General features: G+C 38.2%; 1 protein-coding gene and 1 long non-coding RNA gene across 2 annotated transcripts; one reads left to right on the top strand and one right to left on the bottom strand.

Moving 5' to 3' along the window:
* Positions 1-479: 479 nt before the first annotated feature.
* LOC111263519 (uncharacterized) lies at positions 480-23656 on the bottom strand. The gene is made up of 30 exons (XM_086969679.1): positions 22668-23656; positions 21250-21547; positions 19680-19780; positions 19217-19371; positions 18825-18951; positions 18196-18305; positions 17778-17916; positions 17192-17302; positions 16751-16931; positions 16138-16338; positions 15865-15941; positions 15468-15562; positions 15021-15149; positions 13765-13900; positions 10329-10528; positions 9974-10025; positions 9030-9315; positions 7718-7812; positions 6945-7102; positions 6055-6181; positions 5554-5660; positions 5146-5305; positions 4499-4609; positions 3869-4040; positions 3404-3604; positions 3218-3294; positions 2266-2360; positions 1725-1796; positions 1444-1532; positions 480-814 (listed from the first exon to the last, which is right to left on the bottom strand). Exons 1-30 carry the CDS (start codon positions 22671-22673, stop codon positions 696-698), a joined length of 3987 nt encoding a protein of 1328 aa, XP_086825805.1. The 5' UTR covers positions 22674-23656; the 3' UTR covers positions 480-695.
* Positions 9311-12218, top strand: LOC111263528 (uncharacterized). The gene is made up of 3 exons (XR_015312332.1): positions 9311-9438; positions 9874-9964; positions 12139-12218. It is a non-coding gene; the product is annotated as an uncharacterized LOC111263528 (long non-coding RNA).

Genomic DNA, 23656 nt, shown 5'->3' with positions numbered 1-23656 from the left:
GCACATAATTGGCTAACCAGAAAATCAACTAGCTTTTGCTGTTTACAGACAGAAAGTAATTATCATGAAATTATTAACTGAACAAACATTTAATACGCCAATAATATATTGCTCATTTTTCCAAAGATTAACGGGTTCGTCTATGAACATCCTTCGACGGAATAGGCCTAAATCAGCATGCAACACGCTAGCAATCATGTGCTGACCGTAACTCTCTCAGATGACAGGAACTAAGTTTCTACTGCGAAAAGCCACTAAGGGTAAACCATGAGCTACGACTGATTCATGTTTCTTTTAGCGGTAAAACAGCGCAAGCGGTTCCTTAATAAATTACAATTCAGCCTAATCGTACGGCGTCGCTTCTGTTTACTTGTTTGTAGCCAAAATAATAAGGTCATCTGACCGAAATGGTGCGGAACATGCAACTTTTTCTAGCCAGAAAATTACACGAAGTGTATGCTGTATAGGTTGCAATGGGATAATGTTGAGTAAATGTTGCTTTTATTTTCAAAACAGTACAGCAACACAAACGTAATTTTGAATATATATATCTCATGTGTTTATTATGTGCGTAGTATTTTTATGTTGCCAGTATGCAAATCAACGCACGCGTGAATGAACATTATACGCAAGCTGCATACATTATCGTCGTGCCTTGGTATTGTCGCTTTCTTTGATTTGTCATGTAGTGCTACCTAATTAGTAGGCGTCGTATCTGTCACCGCGGCAGTTTGCTTGGAAGTTGATTTCATTATGGCGTCGTTTTTCGCGGGGACGTCAGATGTTTCCTCTACATATTTTTCGATATCTTCCGCTAAAAAATGTAAGATACAAACGTAAATAGAAGCTTGCATTGATAAGGAAGTGCACAACACTTGAGTTAACTTTTTTTGGAACAGGCGTGAAATAGTGCGTGCCTGTTACGGTAGCTGATCCAAGTTAGCTTACAGTTCTAATAAACACCTGAAAGAAGTTCTAAGAAGACCCCTTACAAGGTGATTTAAGATTGTGATGCGAAGCCATAGCCTGCAATCTGTTCAAAAACCACTACTTTTTTTTATGCGAAACGGGGGTAATAGTAAACCATTAACGCCGCTTCTTGTCAGGCCGATATAAGATATTTATCATCACCATATGGCGTCGAGTTTAGGGGTCGCCATATAATGCTACAAACAAATCTTGATTGAGATGTAAACTGCATGAAAAGTCAACAACCACAATTGTGGGTGATACGGAGCTTACCTAAATTAGCAATGCAGCTCTTGATTTTATATCAGTACGATACAAAAATATACATTTTGGGCCATAATATTCCGATCCCGAACAGTGGCTAACGTGTGTAGCACTAATTTTAAACACTAGACGTAGCTGCTTTGAAGAAGTTAGTTGTGCATCACCGTAGCCGTATTGGGTAATAAATTTTTCTCATCAATAAGAACATACCTCGTGGGATCTGGCAGAGGGTAACTATGATGGCCGCAAGCACTCCAAGAAGGACGAGAATTATCGATATCAGCACCCAGTCAAAAGCTCTGAAAAAATTAAAAGTCCTATCGATTGATAAACGGACGATGCCAGTATGACAAGACATATAGCTCTTCTTCAAAATGAGCTAACTTATTTTTCCCAGCAGTGTGTCTTTGTGCTTATATCCATAACAGTGTACTACCATACACATAATCAATATCGCCCTAATAGATCTATACAACAGTCGTTATGAATACCTTTGGCGTAATGTCCCATCATAGATGTTACCCGGACCGTAGTGCGTGACCAAAAATTCCAGCACTCTCCATCTATAGGAAATGTGTGAAAATGTTTCAGCTTTCCTTGTTGAAAATTTACTTAGCTTTGGAAACACGGAAATAAACACAACAAAACAAGAGAAATACTGTGCGCTGTACCACGCCGTTATGATTTAGGTCAGACATTTGAGACAATTCAGTAGCGAAAGCTATCTTCTAGAAATTGCTGACTGTGCAGTACAAGTTTAAGATAGGACAAACGCGCCCTGATATTGAACCGATTCTAATGAGAGCCTATTCATGATCTTATATTGTGAAGATTCTGCGTTTTAGCATGCCGAGCTTACTAAATAAGGCTAAAACAATATGTATTGCATGTCTATGACGGTCCTGAATCACCGAGACCAACATGTACACAGGCGTCATGCCAAAAAGGCATTGTCTCAACTTCAGTAGGTTGACTTCCAAGGTGTATACAAGCAGCATCGATTATAGATAGAAATGGCAGCCTGAAACTTACTGTTGAAAACTTCCGGATTCATCTTGACATTGTTCACAAATGTTCACATTGGGAAAGAGCTCTTTAGGATGCTCCGGGTCTTCACTTATATCGCCCTGCATCGAAATTAACCTACTAATTAATTGAATAATCAATCGATGTCATTGTTATGATATTTATCTTTAATTTTTTAAATTCTTACTTTAGTTAACAATTATGTTCTGAATATCTCTTTTCATAGTAGTGATAATAATAATCACTCGCACTGACCGAGAAACTGATCACAAAACTGAGGAAGGTGGTACATGTACTATTAGATAGTACACGAAGCTTGACATTGTCGCTGCTCAAGTAGATAAGAGCCCTACTTTGGCATCATTTATCCAACATGTCAAATAATTAAATTAAAAAATCACAAATAAGATCAAATAATTTTCATTTTATTTATCTAATAGTAATTTAATTTAAAGGTGAAAAGCAAACAGCAGCCGTTTCTAGCACCTGAACAATAGCTAAAACAATTATTGCTCTGCGGTAAGATCTATTGAAAAGAGCCTGTGCAAAATGAAAAACGAGTAAAACCACTAAAATTGAATTCACTGATGCATTTAAAATTGCTTTTATTTGATTTAATACTTCTATATTTATTCAGTCAAGTAAGCACCGGAAAAATACGCAAAATCTCATCTGAGCGAAGAGAAACGCGCGTCATTTTGTTTTTCAGTAAAAAATAATGTGTCTCGTAATTGCGCATCTCCTATGTGATACCTGTCGTGTCCTACTGATGATTATTGCGACCCAAGATATTACTGTTTAAGATAGTATTTTGGGACCCTATAATTTGATCTAAAAAATGTTCCAAGCTCCATCAGTCACCTCATATCACCCTCTACAATCGGCTGAAGTATGTGCTGTAAATTTACTAAACATCCTGTGTATTTAAGTGATGATATGGTAGTACTGATTGGATTACCTTAAGTCTCACGTTGACGTCGTTATGAGTTTTCCATAGCCAGAGAACGCCGTTAGCGGGCTTATCAAGTTCAGAGTCTGCAAAATTGGTTCCCAAAAATTAGCCCATTTCTTCATTGTCGTAAACTGTATTCAGGTCTTCGATTGCAAATTCTGATCGAAAAAATTTCGCTTTGCAATTGCTCACCAAGATTTGCCGCCGCTTTAGCAAAATGGCTGACACAATTTTTGCACGTGAAAAAGTTGAGTACATAGTCACGGACCAAGCGAATAGCTTTATAAGGGTTCTGCTCGTTTCCTTGCAAATGTTTCTCGTAACAGCCCACCGTCATAAGATGAAAGATAATCCAAAGGCTACACGGGTAGCCGCGTTTGTTCGGCTCACTACCTGAAAATAATGATAAACGAAAGCATATCCAGACAGAGGAAACGCATACAATTATTAGATTTTCTATGTTATAGCGGCTTAACTAAAAAAAAAAAGCTAAAATGGCATCAAAGCATAGAAACTAAAGTACTAAGCTCTTGGAAGTATTTTTGTGCCCGAGAGCGTACCATATTTCCTGGGTATACATATAATGAATGTACAAGAAAAATCCAGTAAAGAATAAATTGAGTAATGTCAAAATTAGGCATTTAAAATTAAGCAAACCCTTGCAGCCGATGAAGTCGCGATCACGAAACGAAAAGCCTTTGGTAGCATTTTTTAAAATCGATTGAAATGTCGCTGCTTTGAGTGGCGGTCGATTTCGAACGAGCAGAAGGTGCACACGCCTCAAATAAGACTCCGTTTGTCCAGGTAGTGGGATGTACAAAGCGATTGCCTGAAGTAGACGGCATCTGCACTACTTGTATGCGCGACATGATCTTACTGCCTGTTCATTGCGTTTAATCTCTAACAAGCATAACTGTAAATTTAGAATGATTGATCGCATCGTAACGCTATCGTAGAGTTATCTATGTTTGACTTTCGTAGTACGCACTGAATGATCATAGTATGAACGGCACAGAAATTTCAAAATAGCGCACAGAATACCTGTTTCGCTTTTCGATCGCACCCCAAAAACGTCTGGGACAAACTAAGTTACGAGCAAACAGGCTGTGAACGGTTAATTTCAAGAAGTAAGTGATTGGTTCCAGATGAGCGTTTTGTATAAAGGTTGCACTTTGTACTAAAAAAAACTGCCCAAGAGGCTTTTTTATCGTAACCTGTTACGACGCTCCTTTATATTAACAGACAACCTCAAAAGGCATAGTGCCTGTAAAGCTCATTAACCTATACCCCTATAAAGATTCTGAGAGTATCGAGTTGTGTCGAGTTGAATTCGTCAACAAGTGTCAGTTCGCTATGCAGCATATATCGCAGTCCAGTCTCGATATCGTCCACATACACCTGAATAAAAAAACGTACAAATCATTAATCACGAACCTTGACATTTCAAGAAATCTGTGCCTACTGTTACTTTCAAGGTAAAAATACGTGCGTAAACATAAAACTGCTACCTATTGATATTATTTCATGTTTTACTATTAAAAAAGATTGTTGTATTATTATAAAAAAACTAATTTCCTATATTTAATTATTATAATGTACGTTACTATTGAGCTTGCTCTATTTCGTGATACATTGTATGATCACATGCAAGTAATTAGTTGTGAAAGATTGAGTAGTTCGTGACTATGTATGTATACGATTGCTTTACTCAATACTCATACATAAGACTTCAGTAATGTGAAAGACACGAAAGTACATTTGACGGGTATACTACATAATTTGAAATATGAAATGACTGTGCTATGTGTACCTATACAGCTTCATCAGAATCGAGAGTCTTATCTGCGGTTTTCAAATGTGATATCTTTTTTTGGAATGATAACGGCATTCTAATTAGTCGCATTCGATGTGACAAACCATAAACCCTTTCTCACCTTCCGAGGATCGGCTGCTATCTTTATGACAGATGTTTTGCTGTCCTTAGGGCCTGTCTTAATTAGAGGGTTTTGGAGCGCTGCCTGACGTGGACGGATTCCGATTTTCTCTAACTGGCTCTTGAACATCTCACGTGCTTCAGTGGTATTCTTGACCGTCCTGTATGAAAACAGTTCCTATTTGATATTCGATGGTAAGTATGTGTTTTTATAGGTACCCGGGTGCATCCTCCGTCTATTAGTACACAGTTGCTAATCCAACTGAAATTTGACTGAAGATAATCTTCAAACGACTCTATACTCATGAATCAAGGACCATTTCTATTCAGACATTCTAGGGGCCTATAGTCAAGCTTAGGTGCACGGGCCAAAATCATAACTAGGGCTTAAGATATCCGTTAAACTTACACAAGTAATCGTTGCTCTTGCGCTCTTTCTAGAAGGACCAACGAGGTTGCCCTGATACTCTTTAGTTCAGCCGGCGTGACACCAACAATGAAACGAATGCCCCTTACCTGAACGCAATATACAATATTATTATCTCTAGGCATAATTCTTAAGCGCTAATCCTGCGTTTGTGAAATGGTCCCTTACGCTAATAATTGATCAAAGAAGACAATGCAGATACTTCACTAATGTTGAAAATGCATCAAATTAAGGAGACGATGATGTCTGATAGTGGTCGCATTCACTTTCTTTGAAAATAATTCAAAGGATTAAAAATATACGCATGTAAATTCTACCCGTAAATATATATATATATATATATATATATACGGACCGGAAGTAGATCTTCAGCCTGTAGGAACGAAGAATGAAACCTTTATGAACATGAAAAACCCAGGCAGGATGGCTTGACAAGTTGGCTTTGCCTTATGGATAAACTTAATCATCTGACAGTCGACTTACGCTATTAAATCCACTGAGGTCGAGTATGAGCTCTATGCCAACGTACGATAATTTCGGCTCTATAACGGCAAGTATCTTCTTGACGTTGGATGGCATCGAAAGCCATAGATCACTCACACATTTAGCGCTGGAATCAAGAAATAACTATAGTCACATAGCACAAGAGCAATTCCAAAATACGCAACCTTATTTGGAATTCAACAAAGGATCCAAAACTACTTTTCTGTGCAATTTTTCCTTTTGCGTGAGTGAATTGCTTTTACATAATATGTATTTAAATAGTACCATGTTTTTCCAAACAAATAGGAAAACGAGAAGTTACAATAGGATAAGTTACAATCTTAGGGTGACAAGCATCGTTTAACAATCTCAACAAGCTTTTAGAATTGTAACTAAACCAAACCTCAGTTTGTCTCCCACAGAACTGGGTAACTTACTATTTTATCTTCTTTTTCTGGGAAAAGTTGGTCTTCACCCAAAATTATGAACAGACACCTATTCTATATCATAGAGTACTAGTTCTGTCCACCAATTTACTACTATCGAAAAGACCTGTTGATCGACAAGTACGATTATCTTGCAATAAATACTTTATGTGTATGCCTCTTGATCGTGTCTTGCTTGATTTATAGTAAGTTTTTATGTACTTTTCTTTATTGTGCCCCTTTTAACGAATAGATGGTTTAGCTAATCGAATATACGACAGAAAGTTCAGGACACTGTAAATTTACAATTATTCCAGTATGCCTTGATACGACTGTTTATAATGATCTTTTTTATGGATGATTTATATTTTCAACGATCATTATAAAGTTATATTGTGGTAATTAGACGTAATGGCACAATTTGTTCTCAATCTGAGCGGTATGATGTGACATAAAATTACGTACCTGCTTGGGTTCAAATCGGGCAGATTCCTTGAAGGTACACCGAGTTTGATATGTTTCTCGATGAAGTCTATGATTTCAGCACGTAACAACGGGTCAGTCGAGCTATTGACGGACTCGCCCTCCGGACTTCTAGGCGCATCGCCCGCTTTCCAGAACAGCTATAGCGCAAGACAATGCGCAATGTACAGCAGCTTCGTTTAGGAAACTGAGTCGAATCGGATTGCATTGATCTTCGAGTACTGGATTACCGGTCAATCTGTGTTTTAACTCAGGAGCCTAATTCGAAAGACGTCTCAGCTCTCTCCTTCATTTGCCTCATTAATGTACAGTGCATAAATACGTAAAGTTGGCTGATCAAAATTTCAATGAAAGGATCTACAAGTAACATACGATCCAATTGACTTCTATGACGTGTATGGAAGCCGCATGAAACATGTACGATGCTGAGTCGAGTATTGTAATTCATTAACTAGAAAATATGGTGTTTCAGTGGCTATTTAAAGAAGCAAATTGAAATAGAACCATTCGTTGATCGAGATATAAGAGGAAAAACAAAGTGTGGTATCCGATTCGACTCGGAGTGACTCTGAATAAGATTAATTTTGTTGATTCTCCCCCCCCCCCCCCTATGCATGCAAACCTCATTTAGTTATAGTAGTATAGTAATCGAGGTTAGAAAATCAGTTTCCACATACAATGCAGACCAAAATCGCTATATTGAATAACGACAACCTTTGGCTCATTCAAGATTGATTACAATATAAACGAAAAACCTTCATTTCAGGGTATGCGTTGACCCCATACTCCGAGCAGGTCTCTGCGTTGTCGTAACAATCCATTGCACCTATATGAAGAACTGGCCACCATCCTAAAAATGTTCATGGAAAAAAGAATACTAAATACGCTCATCAAACGCTGTTTAAGCAGGTAACTCGAGTATTCGTTGGCTGGCGTGGAATTTTAGTAGAAAAGATTCTCACAAATGGCAATATAGGCAGCAGACCACATCGACTAACCCAATTTTGGTGATTCCTAGATAACTATACATTAAAAAACTTCGTGAAATGCCGACTTCATTTGTCAAGTGTCACTATATACAGCTACAGATCTTCAGAAATTTCATTGCGACCACGACGTACCTGAGCGTACACAATTTGGCAGGAAATCATAGAGTACTAGTTCTAAACTCGCTCGTCATCAGCTGTATTCTACCTGACTTTCCGTTGACCAGTTCCAAAAGCAATTGGATCATAAATTCAAAACATTCAGTGACCTTCTGTCCATAACTCCTATGAAATTTCCAGCAAACTATGTCATACGTATAGTCACAAATGATGTATTCAGGATACTTGCGAAGATCAACGTGTGGCGGAATCGTTTTCCACCACATATGCCTATAACATACAGGTATTGACATTTCAATCGCGATAGTAATCGCTTTATCACCGAAAAAAAATCAATTTCTTTGAAGTTTTTATTAGATTTGTCAACGAAAATTATTGCAATTCCGAAGCGTATCTCGGCCAGTTTGCGTAATCGGGAAGTGAACTTCTTTACCTGCCAACCTCACTGCTCGACTAAGATATCATAACATCTGCTTATATATTTCGACCGTTACGATACGTATCTCTTGATCTGGCTTACGTTAGTCACTTGAAAGCATGCTGACGACTTAGTTCAATGGTATACCAGCACGAGATATAACAACGGCATTTAGCCACGTGCATACATCTTATCTGTGCTAGTGTTTTTGTAAAACTCAACGATATTTTCGAACCTTTTTTTGTAATTTCTGCTGATCGTTACAAACGTCATTTCATTAGCTCGTCAACTATCGACTTATACAATTATAACAAGCATCTTAAACGACTCGCGTCCATATGGCGAAAAAAAAAATTCTAAAATCCGTTGAGCTCGCTTCGAATCATTGCTTTTGCTCGAAACGATCTAACATTAAATCAGTTATCCGTTAAACAAGCTACTTGAAACCGATGGACAATAAAGCTGCAGCTGAGCTAATTTAATGATGCTTTTGAGGTGCCAACCTGATAAAGCAAACGGTTATTGCTATCAGAGTACACGAACCTTGAATATCCTCGGCGAACCTTATTAGTTTAGGCACGTATTTCTGACAATGAGAGCACCAGCGTACGAAGAATAACACCATATCGACATCGTTGATTTCACTGAACATTTGATGCAGATCATTCCTCCCGTACAGAACTCGGACATGATGCTGCGACGAGAGTGCGTCCCCGATGGCGGTTACGTGCGAATCAATTGAATTTAGCTCTGAAATGAATCCTACGGCAAAACAAAGCAGGATGACGGGAACGAATTCGGTCAACCTGCTAAATGTCCATCCCATCACCTACGGCTGCTCCACGAGTGGCCAAGCCACAAAGTGCGGGACGTGTTCCAGTTGAAATGTTACGTACAGGCGAACAACTATGAGTAAAAAAACACTCACGTCTTTTTAGTCTGAAATCGGACAGTGAGTTGTGGACCGGAGGACACTATTATAGTACAAACAATCCTTTCTTCTTACTTGGATAATGTCTACATAAAATCCCAGCAGCATACTCTATTATTAGTATTAGTAGAGAAATCGTATCAACAACCTTTTTCAAGTTGCTTACGGAATATAATACACATTTTGCAAAAACCTATTCTAATCTCACCTATTTTGAGCATACGCGTTCTCATAATAGAATTTAGGTAAGTTTAGCGTCTTCTAAACTACTTCGAAACGATTACGGTATAGTTCTTCTTAGAATATACGTTTTCGTCCAGTTAAAAATGCTTCCTGTATACCTCATATAAAAACCGCACCAGTGATGGTCGAGATAATGTAAGCGGCTTAATAAGTTCAGAAAAAAAAAGGCACATTAAAAAGCGACGCATTTTAATTAGAGCGTTTATGATATAGGTTGGCATGGAGGCAAAACGGCAGAAAAAAGTTTCATTTCTGAGGATAAGTGTCACGACTACGTCGAAGCTACCGTCAGTAAAAAAAAAAGGTAATTTACACGAGTACCCACAAACTTAGCTGGGTTAAGTCCACGCGATGCCAACAAACCACTACCCAATGAAAGTCATCCCAATCCATGAGCAATGCTATTTAGCTGAACTAATTCTGCCAAATAAATCGACGCTTTCACAGAAACATTTCCAACACAACAATGTGTTCAGAACTAGGAAGAACCCTTCATTTCTAAGGAGTAAGCAATGAACCGAGACTTCGCACAGATAAGACTGAAGCTTGTACAAGAGCGACGAAGACCGTGTCAAACATTATTTGATATTTTGAAACATCGCGACTGAATGTGTCCATACAAATCGTACGATAAACTAACGCCTTATAACATCAAAAAAATAACATACCTCAACTTCCAAGACTCGTCACGTTTTGACGGATCCTTATTCTGTCGAAGCTGCACGACGAATGTAAGAATGACGAGCATCCGGAGTTCGCCGATAATCTTTGAGTCATCGATTGGAACATCGTTGTCTAAAATTTTAAGCACCGATCCACTACCGATCTTAATTATGGTAACAACTCTATGTTGCTCGCACGCCCCACGCTACCTCATGGCAAACAAATACATAGGAAATAGGGACAGAGTAACACATTTTAACCCTGGAAGTTTCACCAATACAAAGTGGGTCGAAAAGCTTGGCGTCAGGCATTTCCCATCAATGTGACCACTCCATAATATAGGTATTATTTTGTGAATATTTTAAGATTATGACGTAGATGAAAAAATCTAATTTATAAGCCGCAATTACACTTACCTGTTCACTATTCACAGGTTAATACACTCACAAATTTGAGAGACTATGTAAGTTTACCGGCTCTTGTAACTGGTTCAACCCAAGTGATGCGACGCATCTTGAAACACGTTACAGAGAAATTAAAGGCACATGCATATACATATTACATTATCGGTGATATCCCATACGCTACACTAAAATATTTTAAATTTTAGCTGAATTGTGTTATTTAGTATACATTTTCTTTTCTTAGTAGGACAATTGTTTTCGAAATATTCGATCGTCCCTGTTAACCTGTGTTCTTGTTAATCAGGTATGTTTGATTTCAACAGGTGGTTAGCATGCATCACTTTGAATACGTTTTTATGGTAACATTAAACAAACAGCTGTTGATGGTTTAAATTTCAAAGTTAATCAAATCTGACTATGACAACATTTAACCCTGCGACCTAAAGGTATCTTAAAAAATAAATCTGCATAAGGCCGGTAATACCTACAGACCAGATAGCCATGACACTCTAAAATGCAAGCCTAACTTTCGCGAATTTCAGCGAGAAACAAGTGTGGACACTCTCTGCGTGACCCCATATCAATACCTGACGGTTCAGGTCTATAAAGGGCCCAGAGGCTAAGAGTCAACGGCGAAATCCCCACTGATTATTCAAAGTCCCATAAACGATGACAAATGGTTCGAAATGGGTGTTATATTGGCTTATTGAAATGATGCACCTTTGTATGCTTTCGTTTCGTCGAACATAGCTTACATTGGAAGAAATAATAGGTTCAATCGTCGCCTCCAGCTGTTATAGTCAAATTAGCTGTTGGGGTGGCAATGCCTGCTTTCTAAAGCTCTCCGTACGTATAGAGTACATTCGCTCACAGCTGTCGAAACGCAGTCGTGCAAATATGTCCTTGGTAAAAAAACCTGATGCCTTCTAGCTAGGCACTACTTACGATGGATGGATGGATATTGTTAGATCATTCTGAATAGTTATTTTTTGCACTGTTCTTGTAGAACTGTAAACATATTTTACTAATCCTTACGTGTCTTTTTGGAAACTTTTCTTTTAAACATAAGTAACTACTTTTCCACTAATTTGCTATTTCTGCTTAAACCGTAAATTCGCTGTTTGAAAGATAATGAGCCATTGTATGGAATGAAATCGTAGGATCATCAGTCTAAATCTAGGTCCTATTTGAAGTTAAGAAAAACAGAGTTCTGACCTGAAGATTAAATCTGAAGACAAACAACCGATTATCTATCTTGCACACAGAAAGATCGTTGATTTAGGATAAGAGCTCTTAGACGTTGGAAACAAATAATGGTCCACATCTTTTGCATAGACGTATCTTATGAAGCAGCTCATTTTCTCTGATTTCAATACACCTAAATGACTAATATTGTATTAAACATTTACAGGTCGCATGGCATAATCGCCGTATCCTGACCTATAATTTAGCATGCGCAATAAATAAAAATCGATGATTATAAAAAAAACAGCAACAAATAGTGCTATCCTTATAGAAAATACTACTCATTATTTATTATCACCACCATAATATATATACATGTATATCTCCATCACAAGGAGTCGACTATGCATATACTAAATACGCATTATATAACCACTTGCGCTTACGCAGCCGACTTGCTGCTCTACTCTTGATATAATACTATTTTAGCTATTGATTGTACAAAATAATTGCCGAACTGTGGAGCCCTGTATACTCGCCCGCGTACACGAAATATATATGAAAGGCAATTGTCTCCCTTTAGCATTACCGGGTGCACTTTTAGTTAGTTCGGGTTAGTTCGTAAAAAAGACTATTCGTTCCGTGTGCTCATGAACAATTGTCACGGGAACAAAAAGAAAACAGGATAAAAAAAATTAATTGCAAGCAGTTTGGTAACTGTGAAAACATCGTGCTTTCCCCTACATCTTCCCAGCAACAGTCGACCCTCTATTAAGATTCTATTGTAAGGACCGGCACTATTTTCGCTTTGGTGTATCTATTCTTATGCTCTAGAAGCATTCACTACCGTGGTATCTGCCGGCGGAGCTGCGCAAACAGACTAAATAAAGTTCGGGGCCGAGTGAGGTACAACGTTGAAGCCGTAAAGGTTACAGGGAATTATAGATAATTATACTATGAAGAAAAAAGTCAAGAACTGGCTTTTATTCCATTTGGGAACTTTGCTAGATATAGTCGTTTTGTTAAAATGTGAGCACACAAAAATGTGTGTGATTTCTGTATATCTATTTTGAAAAGATATATCACAGTTTGAAAGATACTGGTAATATTCGGATCTGTTAGTGCTGTTGTTGGTTAATAAAGTTGACACTCTCTCCTTTACAGATACTATATTGGCATAACATGACGAGCAAATCTGGTCTGGTTGACGAACGACGTGACAAATCTCATCCAGTTCAATTTTGAACATTCGTTTGTAAAGTTTGCCGTAGATCAAAGGTAGAGCATATAAATGAGAGGACGTCGTCCTTTGTAAAACTGCACATATACAATTTACGAAATAATCTGGATAGACCAACATAACGGTATTTCAAGAAAAATAATTGCTGTAGATCTCTAGGCGTTCTAACCACTGTTTAAGATATTCTGCCGCTGACTTAATCTGATCCCTCGATTTAACTAAATAAATAACATGTACCTCTTTAATGATCTTCAGCATGAAGTATCGTAAGCAAAATGCTTCTTTCGAAAAAATATGAAGTTCTTAAAAAAAAAACCAAAGACCAACATTAATCCACATGGTTCACTCAGGCCAGAAGCTTACCAGACATCCCGTGTAAGACAAGCCTACAGTGGCCAACCTGATGTATGTCTCAGCTGTTGTGTCGGATATTGAGTTATTGAACAGAAGTCATTATTCGATGTTCATGGATGTATAAGCATTTCGATGATAGATAGTTCTCCATATGAAGGATGTGAGACGCAAGTGTATGCATCAGTGTAACTGAAGTAAGTTAGATGTAAACGCTAAACCTATGTAATTATATGCCGATTAGATCGTGCATCGACTTCAGTTAAAATGGAAAAGAGACTTGCTAAGGCCACTCTTCCTACGGCGAAAGACAACCGCGACGAAAACCCCGAATAGAAGAGTGATAGAAACAGCGTAGATTACCAAAAAAATTGTTACGTCAAATCCTGAGAATAACCTGAAAAAGGTAGAGATGAGAAAGACACAGATATAGATATTTTCATTTGTTATCATTGTGAATTATTCATGGCCCATCAACTGGTTGAAAGTGCTTAAAAACGTATTTGTTAATAAATAAAAGCAAAGCGGTCACAGCACAATAACTTTGCGGAAGAATGAGTTGTAAAATTTATCGAACTTAATCACCTCTCTATCAACGGCAGATTGGTCAGCTTTGAATTTGGATATATGATAAAAAAAAAAAGATACGAGAAAACGTAAACTCCTGGATTGGAATGTTTTAAAGCTTCACATTTACATCAACTTACTGGTATAGGTTGAGTCCAAAAATATATATATATATACGTAAAGTTTGAAGAGCTATGTGGTTAGCTGTTCTAAAAATGATGAAAAAAAGATATCCAAACAAAGAACAAGCCACCCGTGCAATAAGCGACCTTGAATTGCATCCCTGACGCAGAAAGTTAGAGATCGACAATGCACTAATTCATAGAGGATCTATGCAGAGATTAGAGGAGTGGGTTGCGGCAGCTTCGGTGATTACTCCAACATCCAATTTCTCAAAAAAGATACTTGATGTTTGCGGTAAAACGCCTGTATTTGGCAAGTACTGTCCTAGAAAATCACAAGATGTCCAATAAAAATTCTTTTACATGGAACACGTTAGATTTGCTGCGCAAGGCTCATATCAGCTGTCCGAGATTTTCCTTTGATTCTTCTCGATTACACTTCGTATTACATCGTAGCTATTCAATTTCGGCGGCTATCCTTGCATTTTGGTCGAGCAAGAACCTACTTAGCAACCGGCCATACATAAAACAAACGATATGGTAACAGTGTAAATTGCTTATTGCCTTATGGACGATGGTTCCATGGGAGTTTGACAGTTATAGTCTAAAAATATTCTAATGTAATGGAGACATATTGAAATATTCATTTCAAGTTGCTATAAGGCTCTTCTGGGTAGATATCATATTTAACATCGCTCCACGGTGATAAAAGTTGAATGTTTTTTTTCATGAAACACTAGTTCGCAATTAGAGTTCCTTTTTCCGACCACCAACATTTCGACGACCATCTATTTTAATAAATTTAACGTCTTAATAAACGCATGGTACCTGGCATTGGCTGAATTATTGTCAGTGGCTTCCTGTTGGAGGCTAATGGCAGTCGGGGTACCTTCTGATACCGTCCGAACAAGTTTTGTTGAATCGTAGTGATTTTGAAGAAACTTCAACACGTTCGACCTAGATAGAGCGAGCGGGGCCATGTGAGCAGTTAAGTGAGACAAAGAACAGCTATGCACAAAGAGACGCCAGGGTCTCTGATACAAGTGTTTTTCATTTACAAAATGAACATGAGTAAAACTGCCTCGTTTAGCTAAAATACGTCTGTATGTAAAGGGATATCTAGCTTACAGAGCTTAGATCTGCCAGATCTTGGATCTGAGATATCATCGTTCAAGCTTAAGGTGTGCTGAGTTGTATTCAAAATAAAGTGATAAAACTGTGTGAAAAAAATAAAGCAAAATCATCTTCAAAAGGATTCCCTAACTAATAGCTTACTCGATGAAATTATTATTCGAATCGAAGCAGTCGGCGCAAAGGGTCGACGGTGGGAACTGGACCTTCGGCCTGGCGGGATCTTCTGTTGGGTCTCCCTGGGACGAAATGAAAATGTAGCATTATTCAAAGCATATGAAAACATGAGGGAGAAGAAGATATAGTTTTAGGGAAAATAATCCTAATAACAAGAGATTACACATATTGTTGCAGGAAGACCTTAAACTAGTTTTTAAAAAGAAAATGTCGCTTGTGGACGCGCATGCTCAACTTCCAGTGGCTCAAGAAATGGGACACCACTGTGTGAAAACTCGATTATCATAGGGAGTGCTTCTAATTTAAAAAAAAATACGAATTAAATAAATATATCGCGTCAAAACGGATCACTGGGAAAAATTACCGCGAGCCTTTTGTTGACTTTGTTGTGCGCGCGCCAAAGCCAAAGAACTGTCTCATCTGGGGTTTTGAGCTCATTTTCTGAAAATAAAGTAACGTAAGTTCTATTAGGGGGTGGGCGAATCATACTGCTATGTCTTTTGGTTGCAAAATCAGTGTCAATTGAAAGGCTAATTCACACCTACTTTCGACCGAAAGATAGCCAGGAGCCTCGTCCTATTGTGTTTCACTGAATATTTATAGAAGTTCACCTTGTATAGTGTACATTGATACAAACCGAGGTCTTTAGCCATTTCCAAAAAGTGCGTTCTGCAGTCTTCACAGCTGAAGAAGTTCACAATGAAATCTCGGAATATAAGTAGTGCACGTTCTGGATGGGCGATTTCGTGCTGAACATATCGAGAGTAACTTCCCACAGTCATTAGATGGCTGATAGTCCACATGGAGCAGGGGAACCCTCGTAGAAATGGCTTGCTTCCTGTAAATCAGACATTTACTAGCCACGATAGAACACCGTAGTTGTATTAAGGAATGAAAAAAAAAAAAAAAAATCCAATGCATACCGTAGAATTGCCAGTTTGCGTTTGATATGAAAAAAGTCGCTTCGCTATTGCTAATAAGGCCAACTTTTATTGCCAGTCTAGATAACCTGAACGAAACGGATGTAAATTCTGCTGAGGCTATTACTTGATATTTTCATAATCAACGCTGTCACAGTAAGGCTATGACGATCATGTGTTGTCAATTTACTTCACCTATATTTGATTCCTAAAGCTTGCACCAGTGGAAATCAAGCCGCTGCTTGTAAAGCTGATGAATTAATGTGTTTAACAGAAAAATTTTATCATTCTTTATATTTCCTATATATTATCTGCCACTAAATGTCTGACCTTTGCATCCGATAAAATTGACATTCTCTATTGTTCGTAAGTATGCCGTAGAGGAATTCGCTTCTCTCAAGATAAGTTGATAATCTGCGTTCTTGAGAGGCGCAGACACGTCGAGATGATGGTTAAGCTTTTGGAGATATGTCTTAATTCGGTATGGTAGAAACACATTGTCGTGGATAGCCTGAAATATATGCCATAGTATAACTATTATATATATTGCAATTAATGAACAATACCTTGGCTATTTCTTCTTTTTGCTGTGTGTTTTCATCACTTGCATTCTTATTACGCGACCTTCGTTTGTTAACCATCTAGAAATTTTGTCTATTGTTGTGATAAGCTCTTCACCTACAGTTAGGCAATCCTGTGAGGATAAATTTACTGCACTTTCCTAATCTTCCGTGACGGTCGCTGCTTCGTGGTTCTTTCGGTTCTACTTACCTGAATAAAGTTCCTTATGATGACCAGCTTCTTCTCATCAAATTCAGTGTGAAGCATTAGATCTTGATTTAGGATACGCGTCAGCCCAGCTTCGACGTCTTCAAGATACACCTGTTGATGGCAGAAAGTAGCAATGAAAAATACTTGCAATTGTATGAATATTCATTGCTTTTACTGTACGACATTTGGGTGTCTCTCGCAGAATCCCAAAGTGAGTATCTCTTTCGACCCACAAGTAATCGATAGGGAGTAACTTGACGCACTGAAATCATAAATAAATGCAGTTCAATAAACATGAGTGTATGCACTATTAATTGCTACAACCCTTTAAACACTTTTTAAACAGACAGCTCAATAATTTCGTTCATGCCAACTGAGCCTGTGAGCGGAGGGTCTACTTCTTGATTTCGATATTTCACTCTATCAATGCAAAGCAATGTGCCCCTAAAATAATAGGAGAATCCCAGTCTCGCTGGCGAAGCAAGCTATTACGCTGACGACTATACAGAATATACAATTTATATATGAGTTCAGAAAATGTAAATAAACGTATTAGCCAGCTTCGCATGTGTGTAGAATATATAACCTTATCCGGATCGCCAACACGCGAAGCCACAGTAGACGTGCGTTCCGAGTAATTGTTGTAATTTAGACGTTCGAACTTGAAGCCCATTTCCATTAGTCGGACCTTAAACTCCTCTCGCGCATTCGAATTATCAGCTACCCTGGGAATCAAATTGTTACAAATAATCTATTGCTCAAATTCGCCTGTTATAATACTGCTAGGCAAACGAGCAGGCGTTCGCTTCTTCATTCTCCGTAATAGTTTTTTTCTTCGTCCACATTGACTAGATTAGATAATTGGTAATTATCAGAACTGTGTGAGATAAAAATAACACTACAATGTGTCATGCTTTCTATACCTAAGTCAATCTTATACGGGTGTGCTATGCAAAGATAGGTAATCTAATCAATTTAAGTCAAGTCGCATTAGACGTACTCACGTTGCAATCAGCCTAGGATGGATTCCTCTCTCTATCAATAACAGCGATGTAGCGTCTTTATTCCTTATTTCCTCAGGACCGGTGCCACGGATAAAACGGACAATTTTTTCCTACAATGAAAAAACGAGACACCGTTCTTACTTCACAGATCTATGAAAAACTTCATGCTAGTCTCAACCATTCTCAAAAAACTGGCAAAATGAAATTATTTTTGTTTTTTTAGAAAATGTTCCAATCATTTTTTCGCTAACGGATTTCTGCATTGCAGCGGAATAGTATCTACATCCATATATGAAATTAATTTAATTTACTGTATAGAACTTTAAAATCTCATGATAATGTCGTATTCTTTCGTCAAGTCATTTACGTTGCTTATTATTTGTATTTAAAATCTGGCCTATTAGATTGACATTATTGGCTGCTGTAAATTTGATGATGCGTGCTATTAATAAATAACTTCGATTAGTCAAAATTAACTCTTTTGTTCGAGACCGAAGATCGATTCTCAAGAGCGATACGGGTTTCAATTTGGAACATACTATGATTGGTACTGCTTCCAACAAGAAACATTTACAAGATGCCCGTGTGAGAAAACCACCTGACTTAACTGACAATGAATTAATACTTACACGAGTGTTATTGCTGAAATCGAGTATGAGTTCTCGTCCAGTATAGGAACTTTCCTCTTCGACAACAGCCAGGAGCTGTGGTAGGTTTGAGGCTTGTGAAGCCCACATCTCCTCTAGAGTGGTAGCTCTGCAAAATTTTCCATAAAATAACTTAAATGAAAACATTATATATACGTCAAATATTACAGTTGAAATTCCTTTGCACTAGGTAGTTTACAGCTATGACTGCACACGAAGAAGTAAATATACTTTTTTTTTTCTAGTATTAACCGTTCCTCCAGTTGTCCACAACGATCTTAGTGCTTTTCCAGAAATTTTCTGAGAATACTATTCAGTAAAAATGTACCATTTTAAGAAGTAAGTATTGTGAAATATGCTTGTGAAATGGCTACCTGGAAGGTTCTAAACTGGTTAGCATCTTCGGAGCTCCATGCTCCTTAATTTTCTTTTCCACGAAGTCAATAACGTGCTTCCGCAGAACTGAAGCATCCCTATCAGCTTCAATTTTCTCACCCAGTTTGTCAGTCATCTGTGGTAACCAGTACATCTACGGAGACGCATGAACAACACATAGATCTTTAAATAAACGTTAGGAAATCATTACCGGGTAATACATTTTTAACACTGATTGAAACTGAAGCTATATAATTAATTTTTAGGACAAACAAGAAGAACAGTCCAATTAAGAAGTGGAAACAGTGTAGTATACGTTTGAATCATCGAAAATATCATAGATAAACGTGGGACAATCATAAAGAAGCATGATACAAACCTATTGCCATAGACATATGTAGTACGCAAACCTATCTTAATAATGACACCGTTGTCAGTTATTATTTTGCTTAAAAAACAAACCTTAATGGACGGGTAAGCGGTAATTTGTTGTTCTCGACAGACATCGATGTTCGATTTCGCTGCGCAGTTAATCACACCGATATCTACAGCAGATTGCCATGCTGCAAGAAGAGAAAACAGTATGAATGCAAGCAAGAACAGACTGGGTACAAAAACTAGTTACTGCTTTTTTTTAAATACATTTAAAAAAAAATCGCTTTTTCAAGGGGATATTAAATGAGTCAAGTAAAATGTCTCACCAAGGCTTTTCCTATGTATGAATCTTCTTAAACAGCACCAGTTAAACACCAAAGTAAGCGTGCTTATGCAAAATAATAAAAGTAAGCACTGCGCCGCATTTGTGCAAAAATGTGCCCAAAAAATACAGCTCATATACATTTTATATAAACTGCGTTCTCTGACTGGAAACTAGTTAGATTCCTTACGAAAACCGGCCTGGCTTTGTTTGTTTAAGGGAAACCAGCTTGTTAAGTTCCAACATTGACTTGGTTTTCCTACCGAGTAGTGCCGAACTTGTTTTATTAATTTGATGATTTTGAAAAGCTCCGAGACACTAAATTGAGACAGTAGACTGAGTGATAATTAGAATTGCTTCTTTGTGCAATTACCGTGGCTGGAGACTCTAGTGACACTACAATTGAGTTTACCGTTCACCTGGATTGCACATCGATACAAAGAACTGTAAATTTCGCTTGTAGATAGCCCCAGAGAATCCTGGCTAATATACATCAAACCAGAAGCGCTTTCTTCGGAGGCAAATTTACAGTCATTATATCAGTAAAGAAAATTATATCATACACGAACCGTCTGTTGTTTTGCTTTTAGCCCACATTAATTGCTAATTTCAATAATTTGCGACATGCAGTATTAAAGTACGATGCAGATGGATGAGGCGATCATAGCGGGGGCGACAGCGCAGGTGTATCAATATCTGAGATTCAAGCAGCTTGTTAGTCTGTTGAATCTAATCTCGAAACGAAAAAAATCTCTAATTTTTTAACGCGCATAGTATTACCCGTTAAGTTGATGGTTTGCTGTTGAAGAGCTTGACGCTGTCTCTCAGAATGGCGATAGCGTTAGACGTCACATTGATGTCATGATTAAAATGAGAAATCTCTTTTTGTAAATGTATAACTATAATTTGTTTGCTTGTAAACTTGGGAAAGACATATCGCGTGTACGTTAAAGGAAAAATGTTTACGCTGGCAGAGCAACGTCTGTTGTAATGCCTAACAGTGATTTCGAAAGTTAAAATCGAAGCATATATACGTGAGACGAAAATCGCACTACGGAAAGCTTCTTTAACTTAGGTAGTTTGGGTACGTTACAAAATAGTTTCTTGGGCCCGCGTTCAAGCCAAACTTGATATATTCTTCAAGCTATATGTTACGACAAATTCGGTTAGAATCTCAAAATATCGGACTTAGTTTGTTTAATTTAACAAGTCTTTTGGGAGCTTTTCCACGACGCAGTGAAGGTTCCTTTTGGTTTCGACATGTTTGCTAATAATGACGAATGGATCATTTTGTAATGTATAACAACTGGCATCGCCCATAATTCAATTACCTACCTCTAACATCATTTGCGTATTCCTTGAAGATCGGGGCATATCGAATACAATGGCCGCACCAGCTATTGTAAAATTGAGCCATATACGCCAGGCGTCCATGGGAGCGCAATTCACGATAGAAGTTTTCAGTGCCGTCAATGATGTTTAATGGATCAGCTGCATCATACAAGACTGAGCCGGAACTCGATGCCGATTTCACGCGCGAACTTAGCAGTGCTAAGATCAGTGCAAACAGCCCGACAATGGCCAACCGGAACTGGGCCCACGGCGATAGGGTCCAACGATTTCCTCGTCGTAACTAAAAACGATAACAATTGGTTTGCGATAGGAGTTAGGCACGATAGGATTCGAGGTAAAGCAGAAAAGAAAAAAGGTTGCAATAATTACTTTCTAAAAAGGTACCGCTTTTAGAGGGTGAAACTTTCTCCACTGAAACAATAATTTAACAAAAGACTAAGCAGTCGATAGAGAAAGAACAAAATCTGTCTTGTTGCTAGAAGGAGCTTACAGGATGTTTCGACAAGTCGGAAATTATAGATCAGGAAAATAGGGTGGCTTTCTACCACAAGCTAGACGCAAAATATCTTAGACTTGAGCGAAATTTAGATACAAAGAGCACGAGCACGAGCTTAACCCAGACATGCACCAAAAAGGGGATGTATGCTTCAATCTGTGCGATATCAGAATATCCAATATATTTAACATATTAAATTATAGAAAAAAAGTTTCAACAAATTGGAATTGAACTGGCTATATTAAATTTTGATTGATAGCAACGAAATAGATAATTTTCTATTTTACGTAAATCGATGCGTGCAATTGAGACTGTCAATGAGCCAAAATGATAAAATCTCCATACTAGTAAACTTTTTTTAGCAGTATTCGAGTAATCACTACGTTAGTCCCTCTTCGCCTGTCCAAGAATAAATCATTAACGGCGGCTTTATATGTCGGACATGCACACAGGCAGTTATGTCAATGAATATTTAACGTCTCGGTTCCTTCAGAGCTATAGTAAATGTCAGTCAATAAATGAAGACGACTTTTTAACTAAATGCTAGTTTACAGATCAAGCGCGCATCTCGGTGCGCTCTTTAACCAAATCCGACATGTCCCTATCGCATATTCCTTCATCGACAGCATGATTATACCTAAAGCGGAACACTATATATTTTTGATATAGATATGTATATATATACTACACAAATACGCTTTCGTTCACAACTCACATAAACATTCGGTTAAAAAAATACCGCTTTTGTAAAAAGTCAATGTTGCAACATCATAATCTATCAGTTTTTTTGTTTCATGAGTAGTATTTATCTATTTTTCTCATATTATAAGTAAAACAATGATAACAAGCTGTTTTAATTACACTGACTGCAACCACCATCACTGCGTTATACACATAAGCTTACCTCCATAGTCTCATTTGTATCGAGGAGATAGAAACAAGACAGACACTAGACAAACGATGCGGTAAAACTTAGTGGATAATTGTATAACTTAAGGCGCCATCGGTTCCAGCAGACATCTTTCCAGTTGCGCTCTTCAACAGAGAGCTGCCAAGGCGCTGCGGAAATTGTTGCCTGCAATCGCTACTGCTTTAAACAAAGTCGCATTCAACGAGACATCCGCACCGCTCTGGTGGATCACTCCGTACGACGTCTCGAACGCGTAAGGCGGGTGAGAGAATTCTGCCAAAGCTGCTAAACGTGCTGGCTGTGGGAAGAAATTACACAGTAGCGCCACCGACTCGTATCATAGGCCACAGTCGAACGGCTGCTGAACAAATCGGGTTGAAGTTGCTACTATGCTGCTGATAGCAACAAGGATGCGTCAGAATAATGAACAGCTGATAATCAGCATCCTCGGGGACACGAGACGTGCTTCGAAAGAGACGCAGACCATAAGAACAAAGTGTCCATAATGGCCTAGCCAGAGATGTTTTCGATACATCGAACGAGAAATAGCTTCGCTAACGGACATGATTAGCAGACGATTCCAAAGCTACAAAAGCTAGTAATAATTGATTGCATTCGCGGCTCAGCCAGCTCTGGTAGACCCAGATTAGTTTTAGTGAATCAGTCGACCTGAGGTGATAGCACAGGTCCTCGTGATACCCGTGGTACCTTAATGGGGAAAGTATTTGCCTGCTAATTTTACGTTGCGGTCTAGGTTGGAATCCGGGCGTGGTCACACCTCTTTTCGCACTCGGAGCCGTGTGATGAAATGCCTTACCGTGATACCGGATGTAAAATTCGAAACATAGTGGGACGGACAGCACAGTTCGCCCGTTTACGTTTTGCCGTCGGCATATAGTATACCATTTACGCGTGATTGGATAATGAAGATTTTTCTATTTGATCGTAGAGCTATTACAATAAAAAATCTACTTGTCTACCTT

This window comes from Varroa jacobsoni, unplaced genomic scaffold (assembly GCF_002532875.2).
Source record: "Varroa jacobsoni isolate VJ856 unplaced genomic scaffold, vjacob_1.0 scaffold_772, whole genome shotgun sequence".
NCBI classification, from domain to species: Eukaryota; Metazoa; Arthropoda; class Arachnida; order Mesostigmata; family Varroidae; genus Varroa; species Varroa jacobsoni.
This window is presented reverse-complemented; position numbering and strand designations above follow the sequence as displayed.

Excerpts from the sequence above, each read along its gene's own strand:
- LOC111263519 (XM_086969679.1), bottom strand. Across the intron at positions 9,316-9,973 it reads CTAAGTTTGTGGGTACTCGT|GTGATGGGATGGACATTTAG; the intron begins GTAAATTACCTT and ends GAGCAGCCGTAG. Across the intron at positions 3,605-3,868 it reads CGACTTCATCGGCTGCAAGG|GTAGTGAGCCGAACAAACGC; the intron begins GTTTGCTTAATT and ends CATTATTTTCAG.